This window comes from Enhydra lutris, unplaced genomic scaffold (genome assembly GCF_002288905.1).
Source record: "Enhydra lutris kenyoni isolate GAN:26980312 unplaced genomic scaffold, ASM228890v2 scaffoldscaffold19, whole genome shotgun sequence".
In the NCBI taxonomy this organism is placed as follows: Eukaryota; Metazoa; Chordata; class Mammalia; order Carnivora; family Mustelidae; genus Enhydra; species Enhydra lutris.
The window spans coordinates 15,031,023-15,056,090 of NW_019154103.1; the positions used below are offsets into that span (position 1 = coordinate 15,031,023).

The 25,068-nt window shown below is 35.1% G+C and overlaps 1 protein-coding gene across 2 annotated transcripts; it reads right to left on the reverse strand.

The window, feature by feature from the left end:
- Positions 1–3,080: 3,080 nt before the first annotated feature.
- On the reverse strand, positions 3,081–21,547 carry LOC111148392 (centrin 3). 2 transcript variants are annotated; one of them, XM_022504907.1, is made up of 6 exons: positions 21,414–21,522; positions 19,219–19,354; positions 17,515–17,629; positions 10,898–11,093; positions 7,795–7,819; positions 3,081–3,535 (listed from the first exon to the last, which is right to left on the reverse strand). In XM_022504907.1, the coding sequence occupies exons 1-6, from the start codon at positions 21,428–21,430 to the stop codon at positions 3,449–3,451; spliced, it is 576 nt and encodes a 191-aa protein (XP_022360615.1). In that variant the 5' UTR covers positions 21,431–21,522; the 3' UTR covers positions 3,081–3,448. The 2 variants fall into 2 exon arrangements, with proteins under 2 accessions (XP_022360615.1, XP_022360617.1); XM_022504909.1 differs by lacking the exon at positions 7,795–7,819 and having other exon boundaries at positions 3,081–3,492; positions 10,902–11,093; positions 21,414–21,547.
- Between the last annotated feature and the right edge of the window lie 3,521 nt (positions 21,548–25,068).

Here is a 25,068-nt window from a genome sequence, read left to right on the forward strand (position 1 = left end):
TATTCTCAGAGATCATGTAACCCTATCTCCTTTGCCTAGGAGAATTCTGAACACTTGTTGTCCCAACATTAATAGTAGTCTCCTCCAGACAGGAATCCATCAAAATCCCTGAGAACACAGGCAGCAACCTCTTCGACCTCAGCTGCAGCAATTTCTTCCTAGAACATCACCAAAGGCAAGGGGAAGCAAGGGCAAAAATGAACTATTGGGACTTCATCAAGAGCAAAAGCTCTTGCACAGCAAAGAAACGGTCAACAAAACCAAAAGACAACTGATAGAATGGGAGAAGATATTTGCAAATGACATATCAGATAATGGGTTAGTATCCAAAATCTATAAAGAACTTACCCAACTCAACACCCAAAGAACAAATAATCCAATCAAGAAATGAGCAGAGGACATGAACAGACACTTCTGCAAAGAAGATATCCAGATGGTCAATAGACACATGAAAAAGTGCTCCACATCACTTGGCATCAGAGAAATACAAAACCACAGTGAGATACCACCTCACACCAGTCAGAATGGCTAAAATAACTCAGGAAACGACAGGTGTTGGCAAGGATGCAAAGAAAGGAGAACCCTCCTATTATTGGTGGGAATGCAAGCTGGTGCAGCCACTCTGAAAAACAGTATGAAGGTTCCTCAGAAAGTTTAAAATAGAGCTACTCTACAACCCAGCAATCACACTACTGGGTATTTACCCTGAAGATACAAATGTGATCTGAAGGGGCACGTGCACCTGAATTTTTATAGCAGCAATGTCCACAATAGCCAAACTGTGGAAAGAGCCTAGATGTTCATCAACAGATGAATGGATAAAGAAGATGCAGTATCTCTCTCTCTCTCTCTCTCTCTCTCTCTCTATATATATATAATAGAATACTATGCAGCCATCAAAAAAAACTGAAATCTTTCCATTTGCAACAATGTGGATGGAACTAGAGGGTATTATGCTGAGCAAAATAAATCAATCAGAGAACAATTATCATATGATCTCTCTAATATGAGGAATTTGAGAGGCAGGGCGGGGTGTCATGGGGGGTATGAATCAAGAAGGGACGGGAAGAGAGACAAACCATAAGAGACTCTGAATCTCAGGAAACAAACTGAGGGTTACTGGGGGGGCAGTGGTGGGAGGGGGAGGGAGGGTGGCTGGGTGATGGACATTGGGAAGGGCATGTGCTATGGTGAGTGCTGTGAAATGTGTAAGACTCAGGATTCACACACCTGTACCCCTAAAGCAAATAATACACTATATGTTAATTAAAAAAAATTGAAAGTCTTCTACAATGGGCACATAGGTTCTTTAGAGAGTAGGCTTTGTTGGCTTGTAACAAAGGAAAAGATCTTAGCTGACAAATCCCAAACTATCAAAGCTTACCAGGACACCAGAACAGTAATAAACTAGGCAAGTTAAGCAAAAACAAGTATTTTCTTACATCATGAAATGACATTGCATGAAATGTGACTATAATGATAAATAAGATTAATACCCACCTCCACTGCCCTGTTAAAGCAAATACACTCTTTTCTTAATGCCACCCCTCCTGGCTATTTCTACCGGCTTTTCAACTCTACAGATACTGATTATTTACACTGAAAAAAATTATACATACCCTTCTGCAGGCAAAAGCTTCCACAATATGAAGAAATGAGCTGAGCACTCTTTCCTTGGCCCACAGTAAGAAGAAAAGAAACAAAATTGCTGGTACCCCAAAGTATTTATATGAAGAATAAAAAGAAGTGATCACTGTGACAAAAGTAGCTTGGATTATTTATTCCAATAAAGTGGCAGAAGACGAGCAAGCCTAGATTTTTTTTTAATTTAATTTTATTTTTTTTCAGTGTTCCAAAATTCATTATGCACCACACCCAGTGCTCCATGCAATACGTGCCCTCCATAATACCACCACCAGGCTCACCCAACCCCCAGTACCCCACCCCTCAAAATCCTCAGTTTGTTCCTCAGACTAGATTTATTTTTATGTTTTATTCTTCACTTTCTTTATTCTTTTAATTTCCTGGAAATAACGTATTTTGTGATTAAGACATAGAAGCCAATTCAACAGTAAGGGTGATAAAATTTTTTTAATTTCAAAGAATATATGTTGCCCTGGATATTGTTACTATTGTGAGCACTGATTTCATATTCAAAATTAAATTTTAGTATAATGAGCAATTAACTTACTTTCTAGTTAACTATTTGGAATGTCACCACTGTTATTCCCTATTGACTTGTTAAATTTCTTTATGTAAAAACTTCACATAAAAACTCTTTATGTAATACTCTAGAAGCTTATTTCAAGTGCCTCAAATTATTACTGTACTTTAAATTTAAAATAAGAAATCTTAAGAAAGATCACTGAAATAGACAACTTTCTTCCAGAGAGCCCATATCACAAGGAACCAGATTATTGGTGAAGGATCAGTATAGGTACCAATTTTCTATAATCCATCTCACAAAACCACTTATCTCCCCACTAACATACATATCTATAAGGCAGAAGAGCCCACCAAATACCTGGAAAAGTCGGTCTCTACTGTTTCCTGGTAAATCACAGAATGCTCCTTTATACAAGTAGAACAATCTTACATGATTTCTGTGGCTTAGTTTTCTATTTTCATCATTGTGATGTTTAATTGAGAGATTATTTTTAACAGATCAAAATTTCAAAATTTAAATCTTTAACTTTCTCAAGAAATCAGATGATTCAAACTGTACTCAATTAGTTTGAGAGGGAAATATCCAGATTTAACTGTTGTAACTTATGTTAAGACACCAGAAATGCTAGAGAATATAATATATGAGAATAAATGGGTCTTTAAACACACCACTTTTTCCTTACAAACTGGAAGGCATGACTCTTAAAAAAGGAATTATGCCTGTGAATCATCGTCTTGTACTGAAACATAAAATGTCAAACTTGTAAGGGAAAAATGTGCTATTCTATTGCTATTTGTATTTTAATTTTTGTTTCTGAAACTAGTACTACAAAGAGAAAAGATTTAAGAAAGATACAATTGTGTATTTACAGATATTTGGAATTAGAGAACAGAAAATTTACCATATTTAAAAATACTACTAAAATAAACATTTTATTAATGAAAGTCTATAACATGTGCATCAAAAGTAGTCACTTTATGATGACGCATAAAAAACTTAGAGAATGTGTACCACATGATTTAACTTTTCAAACTTTATATATATATATAAAAGCTATATTATAAATACAAAGCTAAACTATTAGAGTGCTTACACTACTGCTCATACAAAGAAACATAACAATAGGAAAATATGAATACATAAGACACTGAGTTTTGGTCCCTTTGGAAAAAAAGAACTAAGTTTTTTTTTGTTGTTTTTTTTTTTTAACATGGCTCCAGGCACAAAAATAGAATATAAGATGATAACAGCAACATTCTTAGTGTTTATCCTTGTAATTCTTTAAATGTCACCAGTCATAATAGCAATGAACTCCTCTTGATTTACTGTGGTAAGAAAGAAAATGTAAGTCAGAAATGAACATTTTTTCTCAGAACAATACTAGTATTTTTATATCAAGTATCTTTAAATTTTATATTATACAAAATTATTAATAAACCAAGGCATACTTTTTTGGTATGTTTTTCTTTTACTTTTTTGATATGAAGTTGATCATGTTTATTAAGTAGAACCTCGTGAATACAAAAATATATAACATGTAATAAACAATATAAATTCGTATTCTATAATATTAATTACTGAAAAAACATTATTAAAGTTACAAACAAAAATGTTTGTCATAACCATAATATTTATATACACTTGCACAAATAGTTTTAAAGCTTGATATTTTTAATTTCTTAAATGGTTAAATCCGCTTTGTAATCTTTATCCTACTAATTCATTTAGTAAACCCTTCCTTTATAAATAAGCTTATTAAATCTATCATGCAAGTATATTAGAATTCTAAAGGAAAATATGTGAGAATTTTTTAAAAAGTCAAATTGTTGTTTTTTGAACTTTTATATATTTAAAAGCCTACTAAAGAAAAAAACAAAAACAAAAAGTTGAAACCAGGTCACCAAACCTCAAAAATGTCTAGAGAAATAATAATTTTTAAAGATACAAATTTAATCTCAATTAGCAAGGTAAAACAGCGATTATATGTAAATGTAGAAAGAATTACTCATAAAGACAAATTGTTAGTTCACCAAAACAATAAATAAAATTCAGTACAAACTTCCAGTTTATAAATCCAATTTTAAGAAAGCAACCTAGAAATAAATAGGTTCATCTTATTAAATATAATTTTTAAAATAAATATATACACATACACATAAATTCTCAACAGAAATGTTCAGAAAAGAATACTTCGTCTTTAAACAGGTGACTTTATGGGCTCCAAAATTTAATGCATAACTTAACAAAGCACAAGATATGAATGATCATTTTGATAATGAAAATGAGAACACTATAATGAAGAGAAAAGAGACCTGGATTCCAGTCATTGCTCTGGGACAGAACAGTTCTGTGTCTCAGTTTCTTCATCTGAAAATACTGAACTATGATACCATCTTTTAGATGTTTCTACTGGGTAATAAACAGACACTAAGGTTCCTATTCTATAGTATCTTGATACTTAAGTGAAGGTATTAGGTGATATTATAAAATTATTTTTAGTTTTCTTAGCAGTAACAATAGTATCACAATTATGAAAGATAATATCCTTATTCTTAGCAGATGCATGCTAAAATGTTAGGGAGGTCAAGTTCATGATATATTTTTCAAACAATCTAGAATAAAAATATATACTACAGACAAAGCAAAACAGTAAAATGTTAATTACTGAATCTAGGTAGAATGTATAAAGGTGTTCATTGTACTGAACTAACATTTTCCTCTATGTTTGAGAAGATTCATAAAGAAAAGTTAGACAAAAATTACCCAATTAAAAAACGCAGAGGAGATAAAATATGTACATCAGGAATGAAAAAAGTATACTGGTTTCAGAAACCACACACACAAAAGAAGTTTCAATAAATTATGTAAGTTATGTTTCATAAGTGAAACAGAGAATAAAACAAAATATTATTTATTATTAAAGCAAAACCCAGGGCACTTGGTTGGTTGAGCGACTATGTTCAGCTCAGATCATAATCCTGGACTTCCAGGATTGAGTCCAACATCGGGCTCCCAGCTCCTTGGGAAGTCTGCTTCTCCCTCTGACCTTCTCCTCTCTCATGTTCTCTCTCACTCATTCTCTCTCAAATAAATAAATAAAATCTTAAAAAAAAAATTAAAAAAAACTCTTAAAAAAAAACAGAACGCAAAACCCAGATCTCTGTGTTGAAAAACATTCCATCTTAATGGGAAAAATCCTTACTTCTGAGAAAAATTTAGGTAAGAATAAATCTTGACTTGGGCTTTGAAATAAAAACATATGATCTGGTTTAACAAGAGGTGGGAAAGAAAGCTAAGGTGGGAGACCATCAGCAATATAGTTTTTAAAAAAAGAAAAGAAAATATTGTGAAATTAAGCTCTAAGGAGTTAAAAGAATGAGATGTCCAGAACTGATAATGAACCATGAATCCATGCATTTCATATTAAACATCTACAAGACACTATGACAGAGTAAAACAGAATATATAACCTATATTACTCAAAATGATCTTACAAATTGTAGTAGTGATCTTTAATTTTTTCACTTAAAAACATGTTTCAACATGTTATGAAAGCTATAAACCCTTTCTCTCCCAGTTTAAAAAAGAAAATATATATCTATACACAAAGAAGTTTAAACAATTTCATCATTATACGCTTTCACATTTAAGAACCTGTGACTTAGTCAATCTAGACTGAGGTATCTAGACCAAAATAAGAAATGAGTATGTTAAGAAAAACCACCTTAGAATAATCTGACTATAAATTATTTTAATAGCGTAACAGAGCTATGATCAAATTACTCAAAATCTGAAAAATATGATTTGTATGATTTGTTCCTTAAAGACCTAGAACTTTTTTCTCTCACCTATAAAATTACAACAAATTTCAAAATTAATTTTCATATAAGGTTTTAAAATCACAAGTGTTAATTTTTGTTGTATTTATGTATGAACACTTTAAAGTATTATACCATTTAAATATATTTTAAACTATTCCATAATTTCCATAGCCTAAAACAGAATACTTACATCCAAAAAAGTGGAAAGCTAAAGGGAAGAGGCTAAGCAAAGTAAATTAGCTCCTCTAGTATGAGTGAGCCTTTCAGAAAATTAAGAAAATCTGTATGCCTTTGTACATTTCCTTCTCTATCGATAATATCTTATATCAAGTTCCTTTATCTAATAAATCTAGCATAATGCCTACCTTTAAATAGGCACCTGATAAAATATTTATTGAATCAAATACAACACTTCATTTTCCTCTACTCTGCCTTTTTAACCAAATTTTCATAAATCAATCATTTCATAGGGTAAATTCTATTACATGTCTTTTAAATATAGAATTTAGAGAAATGAGGCACCTGGGTGGTTCAGTTGGTTAAGCGTCTGCCTTTGGCTCAAGTCATATATCTCAGGGTCCTGGGATCAAGTCCTGAGTCAGGCTCCTGCTCAGTGCACGGGGTTGGGGCTAGTCTGCTTCTTCCTCTTCTTCTGTCCCTCCCCACCACTCATGCACATGTGCACGCTCACTCTTTCTCAAACAAATAAAATTAAGGAAAAAATAAGAATTTAGAGAAATTAGGTAAATTAAGTACCTTAAAGACCATCTGGCTTTGGAGGGGAAAAAAAACAAATTTTAGCATCTGAAGTGACAGTTGACTATTTTATTGAATACTGAGTATTGAATATTTCATATTATAACAGCATGTAACTTTCAGAACTCCATAAACATAGAAACCTAATTAATATTTTACTTTTTAGCCTAAAAGGCAATACAGTGGTGTGGATAAAAGCAGGGACAGGTTATTAATCTCTGAGTTTTAGTTTCCTCACCTATAGATACATCTATCCTGTGCATTAATAGATAGTACTGTACTTAAATATACAATATGCTAAGCACAGAATCTTAACATATTAACTACTAAATAAGTGTTAATATTCATTATTTAAAGATAGTCCCCTTAGGGTTTTTTTATTTTTTTTAAGTTTTATTTGCTTAAGAGAGGGAGTACGCGTGCATGCGTGGGCATGCACAGGTGGTGGGGTGCAGAGAGAGAGGGAAAAGGAGACTCCCAGGGAGCTTGACACAGGGCTCAAGCCCAGGACCCTGGGATCATGACCTGAGCTAAACACAGATGCTTAACTGACTGAGCCACCCAGGTGCCCCTCCCCAATCTTTTTTAAAGATTTTATTTACACTTCGGGTTTTTAATGTTGCTTTTATTTTTCTAAAAAGATTTACTGTGTTTTATATATTTTGGGAGTAATAATGGGGAAGGGATTCTTTCTGTATCATTACCACAGCTTTAGTTGTATTTTGCATTATATCTTTTTTTTCTGGAATTCCTCCTTTACAATATTTATTATTCTATATACACAATTAAAAAAATTTTTTTTCATTGCTCCTAAATACTAAAGTGTGAAAAATTCATAAAGACAGCAGAATTACTGAAGTGCACAAAAAAGACAGCAAGCACTATGTTCTTTACTAGTTTAACACATACAAAGAAAACAGGTTATATCTAAACAAAACTACAGCCCAAAGAATCCAAATTAACAAGTTATTATAAAATCTAATTTGTACTTTCTCAAAAACGGACAGTTTTTCATACAACTACAGAGACCCATATAAGTTAAGGCAGTACCCAAAGCCAGACTAGGATTATAGTTCTCATTGTTTGTGAACATGAAAATGCCTTTCAACAATAATTTCCTGGACTTGCCATAATAAAAGTCATACTTAGCATGCCTTGTTTGAAACACAGATAATGTCAAATAGCTACTATGAATTCTGAATAATAAGTATTTTTATAAATCGCAAGCGCATTTACAGAGTTTATGTATGCATGTGCAATACTATTATTCATATAGTCTACAGACAATATTTGATGCATACACTCAGACTGCATGCAATACTTCAGAAGGCCCCAACCCAGAAACTCACATTCCAGATTGGAAACTAGATTAGATGAACTTAATATAAGAATATCCCCTTCCCCCCGCAAAAAAGACAAATCTTAAAAATAAAAGACTATGCATCACTGTATTTTATTTGTAATCAATCACTTGGAAAAAAGAAAAAATGTTATTTGCCTATTAGTCATTTGAATAAATGACGGTAGGATGCCCAAGCAACAGTTATATGGAGACTTAAAGCACGTACTTAGAACCACAGAAATGTTTTAAGGATGCACTAAAATCTTCAAGCAATGGAGCACAGGCATGAACTCTGAGATTCAAAAGCAGCAAACACAGCAGACTAAAAGGGATGCAAGAAATGGACACATTTTCTAGGCGAAAGTTTCACATCAAGTTTGAATTTAAGAGGCAGCTTCCTAATTGTTATTTTCTTCTAGTGTCAAATGAAGCTAATAACCAAAATCTAGCTTGCATGTGCATAGTAGAGGAAAAGAAAATAACTATCTTTTGATACATGTAGTAACCATTACTAAAGACTTATGAAATAGACATGCCAAGATTCTCTGTGCCATTGAAGATAGTACCCTTACAGAACAGGGTTGCTTTAAAGCTAGTTTAGGGTAACAGCCAACAGCTGGGGAAGACAGAAAAATTTTTAAAACATGAAGGCAGTGGATACTAAATCCAAATATTAGTGTGAGAGCTCAAGTAATCATTTAAATTTCCTCAAGTATTAATAATCTTTATTTTAAAACATAAATAAATCTATCAATATCTTTCAAAGACCTAGTATTAAAGTTTCATAATGCTCAAATAATATTTACACAAGTATAAAGTATAATAATGTACAGTTCTAAAGGACAATCTACAAACCTGAATAGCTGGTTGCTACTGTCTTGCCTCCTTATTAAAGCATGCCACTATTTCTAATATTTCCAGTAATATATGTATTATGTATATATGTGTAGTTGATACTGTATCAATATATATCTACTGTAACACACACTCCCGCTTAGGGCTCAAGTCAATAAACATCAGAGCGCTCATTATGTTCAAGAAAATGTGCAGGGGAGGGGTGCCTGGGTGGCTCAGGTGGTTAAGCATCTGCCTTGGGCTCAGGTCATGATCTCCAGGTCCAGGGATTGAGTCCCGCATTAGGCTCCTGCCTCAGCAGGGAGTCTGCTTCTCCCTCTGTCTCCCCCACTTCTTGGGTTCTCTCTGTCTCTCTCTCTCTCTCCCTCAAATGAGTAGAATCTTTAAAAATAAAATTAAATTAAAATTTAAAAAAATTTTTTAAATGCAGGGGAATATAAAGATGAGTAAAGGACAACAAGCTTCCATTTAATGTTAGGAACCTTCAAATATCTTCCTTAAAACCACCCTGGAAGGTATCACCCTTCCCATTTTAATAAATGGGAAACCAAGACTCAGTGAACACTGAAAACTTGCACAACATTAAAGAGCAACTAAGTAAGTGGTAGAGATCCAATTCAAGTCTAGAGCTGTAGGACTACAAAGCCTTAGGCTTTCACACTATGATTCCATATTGCTCTTAAGGGACTTACAATATACTGGAAAGATACACATGTATGTAGCTAACAGAAGGCACTGTATAAAAGTGTCAAAATACTTTGTTCCTCTAAATAAAAGTCTCATAATTCATCAGAGAACACTAGGGAAGGGTTCTGAGAAATAGATGAAGTTTAAAATGTACTAGAGAGGGGCACCTGGGTGGCTCAATTGGATAAGCATCTGCTTTCAGCTCAGGTCATGATCCTGTGGTCCTAGGGTCGAGCCCCACAATAGGTTCCCTGCTCAGCAAGGGAATCTGCGTTTCCCTCTCTCTCTGCCCCTCTCCCTGCTCTTGCTCTCATTGTCTGTAAATAAAATCTTTAAAAAAAAAAAAAACAAAAAAAAAACTGTACCAGAAAGACAGACATATTAGCAGACAAAACCTGGTAATTAGAACATTCTAGGATTAAGGAATGGCATGATGAAAAAGACACAGCATAAAAAAAGTGTTTCCAGGATAGAGTATATTTGGACAAGGTATGTATGTATTGGGGGTGAAGGTTAAAGCAGAAAAGTGGAAGACCATAGTGGGAAATAAAACTAGATAGGGCAGAATGTATCCTAAAAAGCTTCAAAATTTACTCTGTAGGCACCGAGGAATCATTCAGTATTTGAAGAGGGGAATGACATCATCAAACCTGTACTTTAGGAAAAGAAAGTTATCAATATGTTAGAGGGTGGAGGGTCATAGGCATAGAGGGCAATTAGGAAGCTAAAGAGACCACATCTGCCTTCTTCATTGTGTAGCCCCAGTTAGCCCACAAGGCACGGTATCCAGCAGGCATTCAAGGAAGTAATGAGGCTATGATAACATTAATACAAAGAAATTAGGGCCTGAACTAGGGCAGCAGCAGTAAATAAAGATATAAATAAAGATTCAAAACTTTCAAAGGGTAGAACCAATAGAGCTTAGTTATAGTTTAGGAGTACTTGTAGGTTAAGGAAGAAACCATTAAAAGCGGATATTTTACTGAGTAGCTGAAATTTTGAGATGCTTCATCCTCAAAGAAAAGTAAAATAAATTCTTGGAAGTATGGGACCTCATATTACAAACAGTATAGTGGGGTTTTAAAAGGTCTGCATCATTCTGAATTAAATGATGTGAAATGTTTACACAAAAAGCCCATTACAGGATGAACAATAATTATATCAAACAGAGACAGTCTGTAATGGGTCTTGAAAATCATTTGCTTTCAGAAAAATTTACTATATGTATACATTAGGAATAATACCTGGAATATGTGTTTTACTTAAAACTTACTTTCTCCATCACCATCTTTATCAAATTCTTCTATCATAGCCCGAAGTTCTTCATCACTCATGTTTTCACCCAATTCTCTGGCAACACGTCGCAAATTCCTCAAGCTTATTTTACCTGAATCATCATCATCAAATAGTTTAAATGCCTTTAATATTTCTTCATGTGGATCTCTTTCCAATATCCAGTCTGTCACTACAGTTAAGAGAAATTTTAAAAATTTTAAAAACACTTTATAATCACAAATGCATTCATCTGTGAAATCAACCAAGTGTTAGATGAGAATTAAAGTTGTGAATTGTTCAACATTTAGTTTGTAATAAACTGCCAAATCAGAGCCCCAAAACCCAAAAAGATAAACCTGACATTGGAAAAATCAAATCCATATTTTAAAATTTAATCTACGTTATCAACAACTTATCCTATTATAAGAGTAAGCAAAATTATCTCACAAAGAGGCAAAATAAAAAGGATTAGATACCATATTTATTTAAGGTCTACGATATTTATTTATTTAAGGTCTATGATTATCAAGAATTGTAGTAGGCTCCACTGACAGCAAGCACAGAAGTCTAGGAGTTTGTAACTTAGTTATAGAGATGATATACCAACAAAACAATTAAGACTAATTAGATAAAAGATGTCTGATGTCTAAACTTAATAATAACATTACTGTTCCTCAAATTAAATCCAATTTAAAGACAAAAAAATCATGACAAATTAATAAAATGCAGTGCCATCATTGATAAAGACACATTGTCAGACAGATGAAAATTCCGCTGATATCTTCATGATTTGAGGAAACTCTGGGTTTTCCAAAAATGAAAAGCAGTTACCAAAAGGACTGAAAATGATTATAGTTAAGCTTCCATACCACCACCCCCCCAAAAAAAGAAAAAGGAAAGGACTGAAAGATCTCTCTAAAGTCATGCCCATTTTGTTCAGCAAGATAATAACTCTCAGACAACTAAAATTAAAAGTGACAAATACCAGACCTCAATAGTAATAATACATTTTAATAGGCTAAATGTAATAATAAACAGTATTTTCAATATTTGCAGTCTTTATTCAATAGCCACAATAACACAATTAAAGTAAAAATCTGTGGTATAAATGTTTTTAAGTTACTAGATCAAATTCTGGAAATATCTAAGTAAACATCTTTGAAGTAATTCCACATGCTAGTCTACCACTACAACAAAAATTATTTATGACTTTCACTGTGCCATTAAAAATAACTCAGTCCTGTTGAGGTTTACAGAATCATTAAAAACTTGCGCAAATGTTTGTAGATGGGAAGTACTAGAATGTTTAATGCACCCAAAAAAAAAAAAAAAAAAAATTCAAGCCCACAAAAAATTATTATTGTTTTGCTGCAATGTCATCATGTTTGGTTTGAGTAAGCTTTTAGGATAAGCATCTACGTTAAATCATCCACCTACATATTTAGTAGTTTTCTATTATCCATTAATTGTACCCAAAAAGTCTTTCAAGTAACTAATTGAACTATCTTACTATAAGTATGCAAATCACCAAAGCTCATAAATATTCAATCAAAAAGGAGTTGGCATATATACAGCCATAACACCAAAATAAAATACCATGCTTAACTCTATGGCTCATACTCAACTTATTTTGAATTTAGTCCCAACAAAAAAGCAGGACAAGGAAAAAAAAAAGTGTTAAGAAATTTTCTTCACCAATTAAATAATTTACATGACAGGTGAACCAAAAAAGCAGCTTGCTGAAAGTATTAATGTACTTAAAGAAGCAACAGGGTGATGTGGGGAACAGATGGGGCTCCAAGATGTATAAATTCTTATCCCACTAGTGCTTTAATTGTGTTAGTTACTTCAGACTTATGTGTATATATAATCTTTTATCAATACTTTGCCTTAGAATACAACTTTTCTTGGGAATTATAAATACCCACCATTCTGGACAACTAAAACATAATAACTTTATGGTAACTCTCTTCCATGCCTTCATGTTCTATTCCTATTCCACTGAGTAGAATTTAATTATAAGAAATACACTTTTTTTCCAATGAAAATAAGTCAACTAACATACAATTAAGGTGGGTTCAATCTAATTCACAAATTTCTGTCCATGAAATCTACTTTCAAAAAATTATACTACCAGAAATATATTTCCTCAAAATAGTTAGACCTTATACATTATAAAACTCAGTGAAGGGGTGCCTGGGTGGCTCAGTTGGTTAAGCGGCTGCCTTCAGCTCAGATCATGATCCCAGGGTTCTGGGATCGAGCCCCACATCGGGCTCCCTGCTCAGCGGAAAACCTGTTTCTCCCTCTCCCTCTGCCTGCCTCTCTGCCTACTTATACTCTCTCGGTGTCAAAAAAAAAAAAAACAAACAAAAAAAACCCCACAAACAAAAAACCTTTAAAAAAAATCATTAAAAACACAGCACATTAAAAAAAAACACATTAAAATTTATCAAAAATCATTAAAAGTACTGCTAGAAAAACACTTTCAACTATATTTCTCATTGTCTTTTGGGGGTCTTTACCCAAAAATACAAGTTACTTTAAACTCAACATTTTAGAACCCAAACTCCTACTATCACCAAGATAACTGTTGATGCCCCACCTCAAAATAGAGAATAGCACCATTCACAGTTAATCTCCCATATTTGAAGTCTGAATATTTTGAATCCCATAAACCTAACCTGTGATTATGAGGATACATTTTTTACTCTTACTCTTTACTCTTTTCTCTTTTCATTCTTACACCCTCAGTATAATATAAGTATGTTATTTTCCTGTCTGCAGTCTCTCTTCCCTCCAACCCATCTTTAAAACTCTTAATAGAGTTACCTTTCTAAAACACATCATCTTCTCTTCCTCAGAAATTGAAAATGATCACCTGCTGACTAAAGTCCAAGCACTACACATGACTAAACAAGACTTTATTTATGTGGCCCAATTCTATCCTTCCATTTCCCTAACCTCGACAACAGGAGACTACCTGAAGTTTCCCATACTATACTTCTACCATACCACTCTTCGTTGATGCTATTTTCTCTGCCTGCAATGTCTTTTGCTACTCGTTCCCACAGACTTCTCCTGAGGATGAAATTCTATTCAATCCCCAAAGGTCTAAATTAAAACTCGACTCTGCAAAGTCTTCTTCAATTGCTCTAGACCTGGAATTGACAATTCTCTTTGTTTTTGTTAAATGCCAGATAGTAAATATTTCTGGCTTTGTGGAAAGTATAAGATCTCTGACTAAACTACTCACTCTGCCATGACAGCACAAAAGCAGCATAAAAGATGAGGTAGTGTGGAAGCAATAGCTGAATTTGGCCTAAGGACTGTAGTTTGACAACTCTTGCTCTAAACAAAATTATAACTTACCACAGAACACTACAGCTTGTTATTACCTGCATTTAAATGGTAAGCTCCTTGAAAGAACCTTTTAGTAACTTCTAATTCCCCTCCCTCAACCCAGTAAAGTACCTAATGACAAAAAATTCAGCAAATGTTTGTTAAATAAGCAAAGCAAAAACAGTAATACAATATCCTATTCTTTTTTTTTTTTTTTAAAGATTTTATTTATTCATTTGACAGACAGAGATCACAAGTAGGCAGAGAAGCAGACAGATAGAGAGAGGTGGAAGCAGGCTCCCTGCAGAGCACAGAGCCCGATGTGGGGCTCGATCCCAGGACACCAGGACCATGACCTGAGCCGAAGGCAGAGGCTTTAACCCACTGAGCCACCCAGGCGCCCCACAATATTCTATTCTAAACAGGCAATGGAATAATTAGTTTGTGTCCCCCCAAAAATGAGTACAAATACCTGACTTATCTTGGTCTTACTTTAAAGGAGCAATTCCTAAAACACCTTTGATACTACTCACTAACCTCAAGCAGCCTAGATTCTTAACTTACATGAAACATACTTTAATATTTTTTTCTAACATTGGGAAAATTCTGGTTCAGTGTTAGACTTAATCCAGAAACATCTGTAGAACAATATCCTTCAATAGTATTAGACAATACAGAAAACTAAGACTCAAATGCTCTGGTTTGGAGTTATTTATTCCAAAGGATAAAATACACAATCATCTGTGCTCAGTTATTATTGAAAAATAATTAACAAATGGAGAGAATACACAGTTCTTGACTATTATTTCTAAACAGTAATAAATTTTTATCTGACTACTCAGATTTTCAATAGGTAGTATGAGGATAGCTAAAATATGTGCTAAGCTGGTCAAAAGTTCTATCTTTGAAAGTCAGAGCACAGTTTAGTCCTAGTCATTTATTCTGGAAAGATCCCAATATCAGTGCTCTGTTTACAATACAGAAAAGATAGAGGATCAGGAAAAGGTGAAAATGGCATGGGACTCTGGCTTCAACTGCTAATAAAATCGCAATTTCTTTTTTTTCTTTTTTTTAAAGATTTAATTATTTATTTGAGAAAGAGAGAGAATGAGAGAGAGCAAGCACGAGAGGAGGAAGGTCAGAGGGAGAAGCAGACGCCCCGCTGAGCAGGAAGCCCGAGATGGGACTCCATCCCAGAACTCCAGAATCATGAGCTGAGTTGAAGGGAGTTGCTCGACCAACTGTGCCACCAGACACCCTAAAATCACAATTTCAAAAACTATATTTACTTAAGATGATATAATGCCTAAAATAGCCCACAACTATGAAAAGAAAATAATCAGAAAAAGATAAATACATGAGTACCATACTTTTTACGTTCCAGTGATGCATACACAATCATTACTAGGCACTAAAAGTGAAACAAAGACAATTTTTAAAAGTAGTAATAACAAATACCTAATAGTACTTTCTATAGCTAGGTCCCTTTCTATAAGCACTTTACTTACTAACTTATTTACTCCTCCCAAGAACCCACCAGATAGTATAACTATCCCCATTTTATAGCTGCAAATGAGACACAGACAACTACAATGACCAAGTTAAACAGCTAGTAAGTGGCAAAACCAAGATATGAACCCAGGCAATCTGCTTCCAAAATGTCCATGCTAAACCACTACATTGTACCAAATGTGCCTGAATTGTAGCTCTTTCCTAACAGTATCATCGCCACTATATCCTAATACCCATTTCTATAAATCAACAATCTAAGTAAGAACTTGGACTAAGATCATAAACTAGAGAAGAGTTTCAATACTGAAAGACTAAAGGAATAAAGATGGCTCCCTCCCTCCGCTCAAGTAAATAAATCTACAGATTAGAAGAAAACATAATATACTCCCCAAAGGGATGAGCTGCCTTTTTTTTTTTTTAATTTTTATTTATTTGACAGAGAGAGAGAGAGAGGTCACAAGGAGGCAGAGCAGGCAGAGAGAAGGGGGGGGAAACAGGCTCCCTGCCAAGCAAAGAGCCCGATGTGGGACTCGATCCCATGACCCTGAGATCATGACCTGAGCGCAAGGCAGAGGCTTAACCCACTGAGCCACCCAGGTGCCCCAATGAGCTGCCTTTCTAAACAGTTATTCCTAGTTGACAATGTGGGGATCTTCCGTGTCATGCTTTCTTTCTCTTTTAGATTTATCATTTAACTTCATTCTTCCTCACCTTGATTTTGAATTTTCAGACTATTTAATGATATGAATCTCTTCCAAACTGCCATTTCTTTTTGCTTTCTATATTACTTCTTTCTGAATATTTACACAAAGTTTTGTATGTGTAACTGGATTTGTTCCTACATTTTTAAAATATCTAAATATAACTCTATGATATCCTTATATCATGACCTATATAAAGTGGTATTACTGCTTTAGAAAATTTAATTTAAAAAACCCTGAATATATGTACATTCCATGTATAATATTCTAAGGACTATATTTAATTCATAATAGCAAAGCCTTTGCCTTCCAGAATCTTCTATTCTAAAAAAGCCTGATATATGCTTTAACTATTTCACTAAAATCAACTATATGAAAATTCAATCATATTAAACTCACGACACAGTATGCTTACTTAGTTGTTCTAAAATGTCTTCTCCTGCTTGAGTTTGCCAAATGCCTCCTTTACTATAATCCCCTCTGCCCTCAAATTTAAACAGATGACTTTATTCACTAAGACCAAGTCATACAGAATACAAGGGGCTACAGAATATGTAGCCCCTTGTAAGCTTTGTCAACCTGATGGCATGCACTTCACCTACAGCCAAAGATACCAAATGCTACAGGTTTTCTCTTCTCCCACTCTGCCAACAAAAATCATAAATCAGAATGGTCTTAGGAAATATTTTCCAAACAAAAGGATACTGAATTTTCTGTTTTACTCTTAGAAAATAATTTTTGATCACCCTTTTAGTTTTATCACATAATATAAACACACATTACTTAGGAAGATTTCTTTCCACCAAAAGCTATACAATAGTTCCTTGATTAGAATCTTCAGGATAAAAGACAAAATGATAACTACCATAACAAAACTGTAAATCTTATTTTTTCTTCTTTAAAGTAGGAAGAGTGCTCCCAAACCCCCATACAATAACTACATTATATAGCAATGTTCAATAACAAAATTCCATAACCCAGAAAATCAAAAAAATACTAATATTAATGGATAATTTCCTAACAAGTGCTAATTACAAAGACTATTAAAATACACACCAACTTCATTAAAATCTTCAAAGGTGATTTTCCCTGTGGCTTCTCTGTCATAATCTTTAAGAATCTTCAGTACATCAGCTTTTTTTACATCAAACCCCAAGGCTCTCATTGCCACCTTTTGGAATAAAAGGGAAAAGCAAATTATAAAGCACTCTTTCGAAAGAAGTGACTTCCAATTCTTAAATAAGTTTTTACAACTTAGGGATGTCAGCATATTAATAAAACATTTAATTCTTTTGCATGATAAAAAAATCAAAGTGATAGTTTTTCTCCATTACTGAAGTTAAAACAATTTTTTCATTTATATATCCTTTTTTTATAGGACAAGCCAAATGTTTATAAAATATACTATACAATGGACTGACTTACTATACAGATCATTTTAACAAGTTATTTATTCTCAAATGATTAACAACCAAAATGAAAAAAAGGCATAGCATAAGTATTAAAAATTTATACAAGAAGAGACAAAAAAATTAAAATAAGAGTTATCCTGAGACTCTACATGATTAGTTATTCAGTATAAATAGTCCAGGCCCCTGAGTTTAAAGAAAGAGTAGATCTTGTTACTATTAACAAGAAAGGAGAGACATGATACTGATTAAAGAAGTCTGACTTGGAAAGGTTCCATTTGTTCTCTGATGAATGGATGAAATAAAGTAGAAGAGCACTGCGAAAAGGATGACTGGCTATAAAACAGACACCATAATACACAGGCTTGAGGACAGTGAATAGAGCAACTTACCTTACCTGAACAGGAAGAGCTCAGGTGTAAATAAGCAATTAGCAAATGAGAAAAGTAGACAGTAGTAAAAGTGAGGGGAGCAGTCAATAAAAACCAAAGGAATCTGAACTTTATGCAGTGCACAATGAGGAGCCACTAAAGGTTTACGAACAATGAACAATATGAGGAAATAATCTTAGAAAGATGAATCTAATGGCAGTTTACAGAGTGAACGAGAAATGGAGGAACCATTTAGGAAGATCCTGGTATGAAATAAGATCCCAAACCAAGATATTAACAATAGTTAACAAATGGAAGAGACATTATAAAAGAACTGATCAAAGCTGGGATACTGAAAAAAACAAAACAAAACTGTGGAAAAAGAGAGCTAAAGAGCTACCAAAATGTTGCCTTTCTCATGCTGAGTGTGAGATCTGTACTACGCTAAACAAACTCTTGCATCTTTATAAATAATTCTAGGCCCTAAGGTTGACATTGTCCCCTATTAGCATGTGTCAACATCAGACATCACTTATACTGTTTGCAGCAGAGAAAGTATGTAAAGAATGTATTATTAACATGTTCAAATTAAAAGACAAATAACACTCACAATGTGAGAGAAGAATGAGTCACCAAAAAAAAAAAAAAAAAAACAGTGAGAAGTGTTTAAATCCTATGGTATGAATTATTTTTATTATGTGAATGAAAAATAAGGCCCTCCATAGTAGTGTATTTTTATATTTAAAATACTATTTACTTTACAATGTGAAAAGTCTAAAAAGATGTTAGGATTTTATTATACTAAATAGTAAATTTTTATTTTTTAATTTTAATTTTTTTATTTTACTATAATTTTATTACAGCATTTAACTGTGAACATCTAAAATGGTTTCATATGTCCACAACCAGTTTAAATACTTTAGTCCAAAATGCAAATCATTTTAACAGAAAAATATACATTTTGAAATATATACTAATACCTTTAATTCATGATAATCTATTGCTTCATCTTTGTCTGTGTCAAACAGTTCAAAAGCATCTTTAATTTCTTGTTTCTGTTCTTCAGAGAGTTCTCTTCTTTTTTTCCTCTTTGTTTTGTCTACTACAAGCTCATTTCTATGAAAAGAAAAAAGTCTATTCAGTCTACTTTAATCCAATTCTCCTATGCATCTGGATGATTAAAATAAGATTCCAAAACACAACAAAAAAATTAACCAATGAATAATTTTTTAAATTTCTACAAAGGAAGTATTTGGGAGAAAAATGAAGAAATTTTCTTTACATGAATCAAAGCCTTGATTACCCCACAGTCTAGCGGCTATAAATTTGCACTTCCAAAACTGAAAAGTGTTACAGGTTATTATAAGAAATGAGGACCTAACTTTCTCTCCTTCTGGTTTCATACTTATTCTCAATGATATTAACGTGGAAGAAATAAGAACTGTGAATAAAAAACATTACCCTCATGACAGAAATCCCAACAAAAAAACAAAACACTCGTATTTACTATTCACATTACTCTACCACATAGTGTTAAAAAAAAAAAAGGAAAATTCTTAATTGATGATCACTATATATTTGGTTTACTTTTGATAGCATTTATAAGTTATCAAAATTACTACCAAAAGGGCATATAATTTAACAATTTACAAAGTTTTTGGCATTGTAGGTTAAGTGATTTAGATTACACATTTCTAATGGCCTTTATTTACAATTTCTTCCACTGATACTAACAAATCAACCAAAATACTTAAGTCTAAATATGCCATGAAAATCAAATGCCAAAAAAAAAAGTATATTTGGGCTAATTTTCTATAATATAAAGTGAAGAATCAATGGTTTTGTAAATCTCACTTGTAAATTTAGACTTAGTTTCTCATAAACCCTGGAATATTTTTTTAAAGGAAATTTTATTTAAAAAGCCAGAAACGGGGCGCCTGGGTGGCTCAGTGGGTTAAAGCCTCTGCCTTCATCTGGGGTCCTGATCCAGAGTCCTGGGATTGCGTCCCACATAGGGCTCTCTGCTCCACAGGGAGCCTGCTTCCTCCTCTCTCTCTCTTTGCCTGCCTCTCTGCTTACTTGTAATCTCTGTCAAATAAATAAATAAAATCTTTAGGGAAAAAAAATTAAAATTAAAAATTAAAAAAATAAAAATAAAAAGCCAGAAATGTCTTAAAAGATACTAATCTTAGTGTTTCAAAATTTCAAATGCGGCTGCGACATCCATGAGAACACGTTTTGAAACCAAACAATATCATAAAACTTTAAAATGTAAAACTTGGTTGATTTTAATAAAACGTTATCTATTTGCTTGTGTTTTGCTCTCTAAAAATCTACAACAAAAGGCAAGAGATGAGTAGAAAGTGATCAGAAGAGGTATAATAAATAAAGCTGAGGAAAATCTTTTTTCACAAGACATCGGACTTCACACAAGCTTGGTTATTCCCGGGGTCATTTTCTCTGGACGGCCAAGTCCACCACAGACCTACAACTGCTTCCAGGCAAGGCTACCACCATAATCTCTCAGCCGAACGAGGCACCTATTTAGAGACGCGTAACTACCTGTTTTTAAGGTAAAACGTCTACATGGCGCTGGGGTTAGAGGTTGGAAGAGAATGAAAGGTAAAGAAACTCAAAAAATTTGAAAACCCTAAGAGAGAGATTACCAGTTAAAGTCATTTAAGTAGGTCTCCAGTTATACCTTCAAACAGAGACCCAAGATAAGAGCAAGGAACGGGTTTATGTTATGTCCAAAATTTATAGTTTCATGATGGCATCACCGGAGCTGAGGTGGGGCCGCAGACCACGAAGGCGGAGCTGAACCAAAGGACCGATGCTCCCTGGCCTGATTTCTCGCAGAAACACCGCGAGAAGAAACATCGCGACATTTCACTCTCCTCGCAACTGAAACCGCCCACCTTTTTGGTGGTGCAAAGGCCAAAGCGCTGATAGATGTTAACTAGCTCAACAAAAATGCACGGGACTCATCACCTGTGAGACACCAGGGCCCCCAGGGTGAGGGGTCCGGGCCCGGGAAGGTTGGCGGAGGCTCCTCTCCCACGTCCCAACCTGCACCCCCTTCCTCGCCTCGGCCCCAACTACCTCCCTTCCACAAACACCCGCCCTGGGGCCCGCTGCGGGGTGTGGAGAGCATTGCGGCCTCCTCATTACCGACCTCAGAGCTAAACTCATTTTCTCTTCGGACAGAGACGTTCCTCTCAAGAACGATCTTAACGCCCTACCCAAGGCAGCACAACTTCCACAAGCCGTTCAACAGACAACCACGACCTCAGCGGCCTCAAGGACCTCCCACAAGGTAGACACTTCTGAGCCGGATTGGTTGACATTGCTGACGTCCTGCCTATTGAGGAGGAAGCGTCACGATTCCTCTGCTCTCATTAGGCATATTTCGCGTCAATCAAACAAACGGCCCTTCCCTCGCCCCCTGCGGCCCCTCCTCCCGCCCTTTGGATTGGCTTGTTGTGGTTTCCCCGAATCCTTTGCGGAGCCGGGGTTTTGGTCTTTGCGTGGTGCGTTGGGCTAGTGGATGGGTGAACTTCGTCTCACGCTAGGGCAGTCTTGTATCTTGTGACGAGTGACCCGCGGCAAGACGTACAGCTCCAGGAGGAAGGAAGGGGAAGAGGCATGGCCGCGGGGTTAGCCTCCTCAACCAGGAAGAGGGAATAGCTGGGGAATGAGGCCTAACAAATTTGGCTTCGCTGTATTCTAAAATCTTGGATGGTCTGAGTACATGGGGAGTTTGTTTAAAAACGCAGATTTAAATGTATCTTTCTCCCGCTTCTTTTTTTCCTTACAAACTATCCAAGTGATTCCAAGGCAGGTGCTATAGATTACATTTGTATCATTCGTGGGTTGGATTATGAGGCTATTACAGTGAAGCTGTACTTAACCGTCCCTTAGCTCCCCTTTTCCTCTTCGAATGGGTTTGTTCTTATACATCCTTTGTTTTCCAGTGTTATAAGCTGCTTATGCACATTATGTTATCTGAAGTTGCAGACTAAGTTCTTGAAGCTCATTTGGGTAATCAGTTTTCTTGAGGTGCAGGATACGCTGTTCTTAGTGCCTAATACAATGCCTGATGCATAGGTGCTCAATAAGTATTTGTTGCATTGAATGGAATCTTGCCGTGAAAACCCACAAAGCACTCAACTAAGCTGTAAACCTTTTAGAGGAATAAAATAGCCTGAATGTGGGGGTCAGTCAGGGGAAGGGGGAAGATCAAGAAACCCTATGGTATAAGTATAAAGGAAATGTATACACACACACACACACACACACACACACACACACACAGGTTTAAAGAAGGGAAAGCACACAATAGGACAGAAGAAAATCTTAAAGGATTTGGCCTGTAAGTTAGGCCTAGAAGGATGAGCTAAAAAAAGTTCAACGATAGCCCCCCAAAAAACAAAATTAGAAAACTTCCCTTTTAAAGTACTTTTTAAGATAAACTTAGAGTCCAAAAAAAAAAAAGGAAATATTGCTGCTAATAAGGTTTTTTGTAGTTTAAAAGGGAGGTTGGGAGGTTGGGATGCCTGGCTGGGTCAGTCTGTAGAGCAGGCAACTCTTGATCTCTGGGTTGTGAGTTCAAGACCCACACTGGGTGTAGAACTTACTTTTTAAAAATTACCCCCAAAAAAGTAATAATAAAAGGGAGCTTTACAAATTATTAAAATACTTCATATAACTTCATGCTGCCAATAAATATTAATATCAAAATGGTATAGTCACTTTTTTAAAGATTTTATTTATTTATTTATTTATTTGACAGAGGAGACCACAAGCAGGGGTGGGGGGAGCAGGCTCCCTGCTGAGCGGAGAGCCAGATGCGGGGCTGGATCCCAGGACCCCAGGATCATGACCTGAGCTGAAGGCAGAGGCTTTAACCCACTGAGCCACCCAGGTGCCCCATATAGTCACTTTCTAAGGAAAACAGATGACTGAAAAAAGAAAATTGAATTAGGTTGATAACTATAGATAGGACTGAATGATAGTGTGATGCCAGAATTCCATGCCATAAAATAAGAAGGCATCCAGCCCACTCAGTTATGGGTGAGTTAAAAATTTGTGAGGAGCAGACAACTCTTGACTTGGGATCATGGGTTCAAGTCCCATGTTGGCTGTAGAGATTACTAAAAGAAAAAAACTTTGAATTCATAAAAATTCCTGAGGAGCTAATTCTTATGCTTTAAACTCAAAGCATGATAGAGAACTTAAATGTTCTAGCTAATATGAAGCTAGCACAAAAAACATTAAAAGCATTTAAAATCACTGTATGCTCTATGAGGAGAGTGTGCATGTTGTCCACCATTCTATGTGCCTGGCTCATATTTGATGTTCATTAGTGAACATATGTGCAAACATTTTAGATGTTGGCAAAATCAATTTGGTATTGTCTTAAAGGAACATTTTACTGTAACCAAATAGAGTTTATTTTTTTAAATGCAAAGATATTTTGAAATACAAATCTGTATTAATTAATCATAATTCTAGGTTAAGGAGATAAGTTCAGTACCTGAAAAAGGGCTGGAAATATTCAAAGTCCACTTCTAGTAAAATGTATATTAACAAACCAGATGTAGAAGGTGCATTTTTAACTTGAACAGCATATTTGAAAAATGCTAGTGTTGGGGCTCCTGGGTGGCTCTGTCAGTTGAGTCTGCCTTGGGCTCAGGTCATGATCCCAGGATCCTGGGATCCAGCCCTGCAACAGACTCTGCACTTGGCAGAGAGCCTGCTTCTCCCTCTGTGCTGTTCCCCCCTCTTGTGCTCTCTCCGTGTCTGTCTCTCTCTCTCTCTGTTGAAGGAAGGAGGGAAGGAAGGAAAGAAGGAAAGAAGGAACCTCCCTTTAAAAAAAGAAGAAAAAGGGGCGCCTGGTGGCTCAGTGGGTTAAAACGTCTGCCTTCGGCTCAGGTCATGATCCCAGGGTCCTTGGATCGAGCCCTGCATCGAGCCCCGCATCGAGCCCCTCATCGAGCCCCGCATCAGGCTCTCTGCTTAGCAGAGAGCCTGCTTCCTTCCTCTCTCACTGCCTACTTGTGATCTCTGTCAAATAAATAAATAAAATCTTTAAAAAAAAAAAAAAAGAAGAAAATGTTAGTGTTTCTTAAACCTGGTACCTCTGACACTAGAATTTTGTGGAATGTTTATGGTCATTTCATGAAGAGTGGGTTTTGTGGGCAAATAATTTGGGAAAATAGATTTTTTAAAAAAGATTTTATTTATTTATTTGACAGTGAGATAGAGAGACAGAGAAAGCAGGAACATGAGCAGGGGGAGTGGGAGAGGGAAAGCTGGCTTCCCATCCAGCAGGGATCCCGATAGGACAGGATGCCGGGATCATGACCCCAGCTAAAGGCAAACGTCCAACAACTGAGCCACCCAGGTGCCCTGGGAAAATAGATTTTTAAATGTTTAAATGTTAAAATCTTTTCAGCAGGATATCCTGCTAAGGGAATGACAGTAAAGTTTATATATCACTTCTGCATAGTGGTGAAAATTAGTGTTCACTCCTTGCTACAGGAAGGCTGGAAAAAGAAATGCTTCCCCCTCTCTCTCTGCCTGGTGCTCTGCCTACTTGTGATCTCTCTCTCCCTCTGTCAAGTAAATAAATAAAATCTTAAAAAAAAGAAAGAATTCAGTAAAGTAGCTGATTTTCAGAACAATTTGCAAAATCAACAAGGAATTATAAGCTCAGATAATAACAGCAATGTGAAATTCCTACAAGTAAACTTAAAAGGAAATCTGTAGGATCAACAGGTAGAAAATCACATTTTACTAAAGGATGGGAGATTTGAGTAAATTGACAA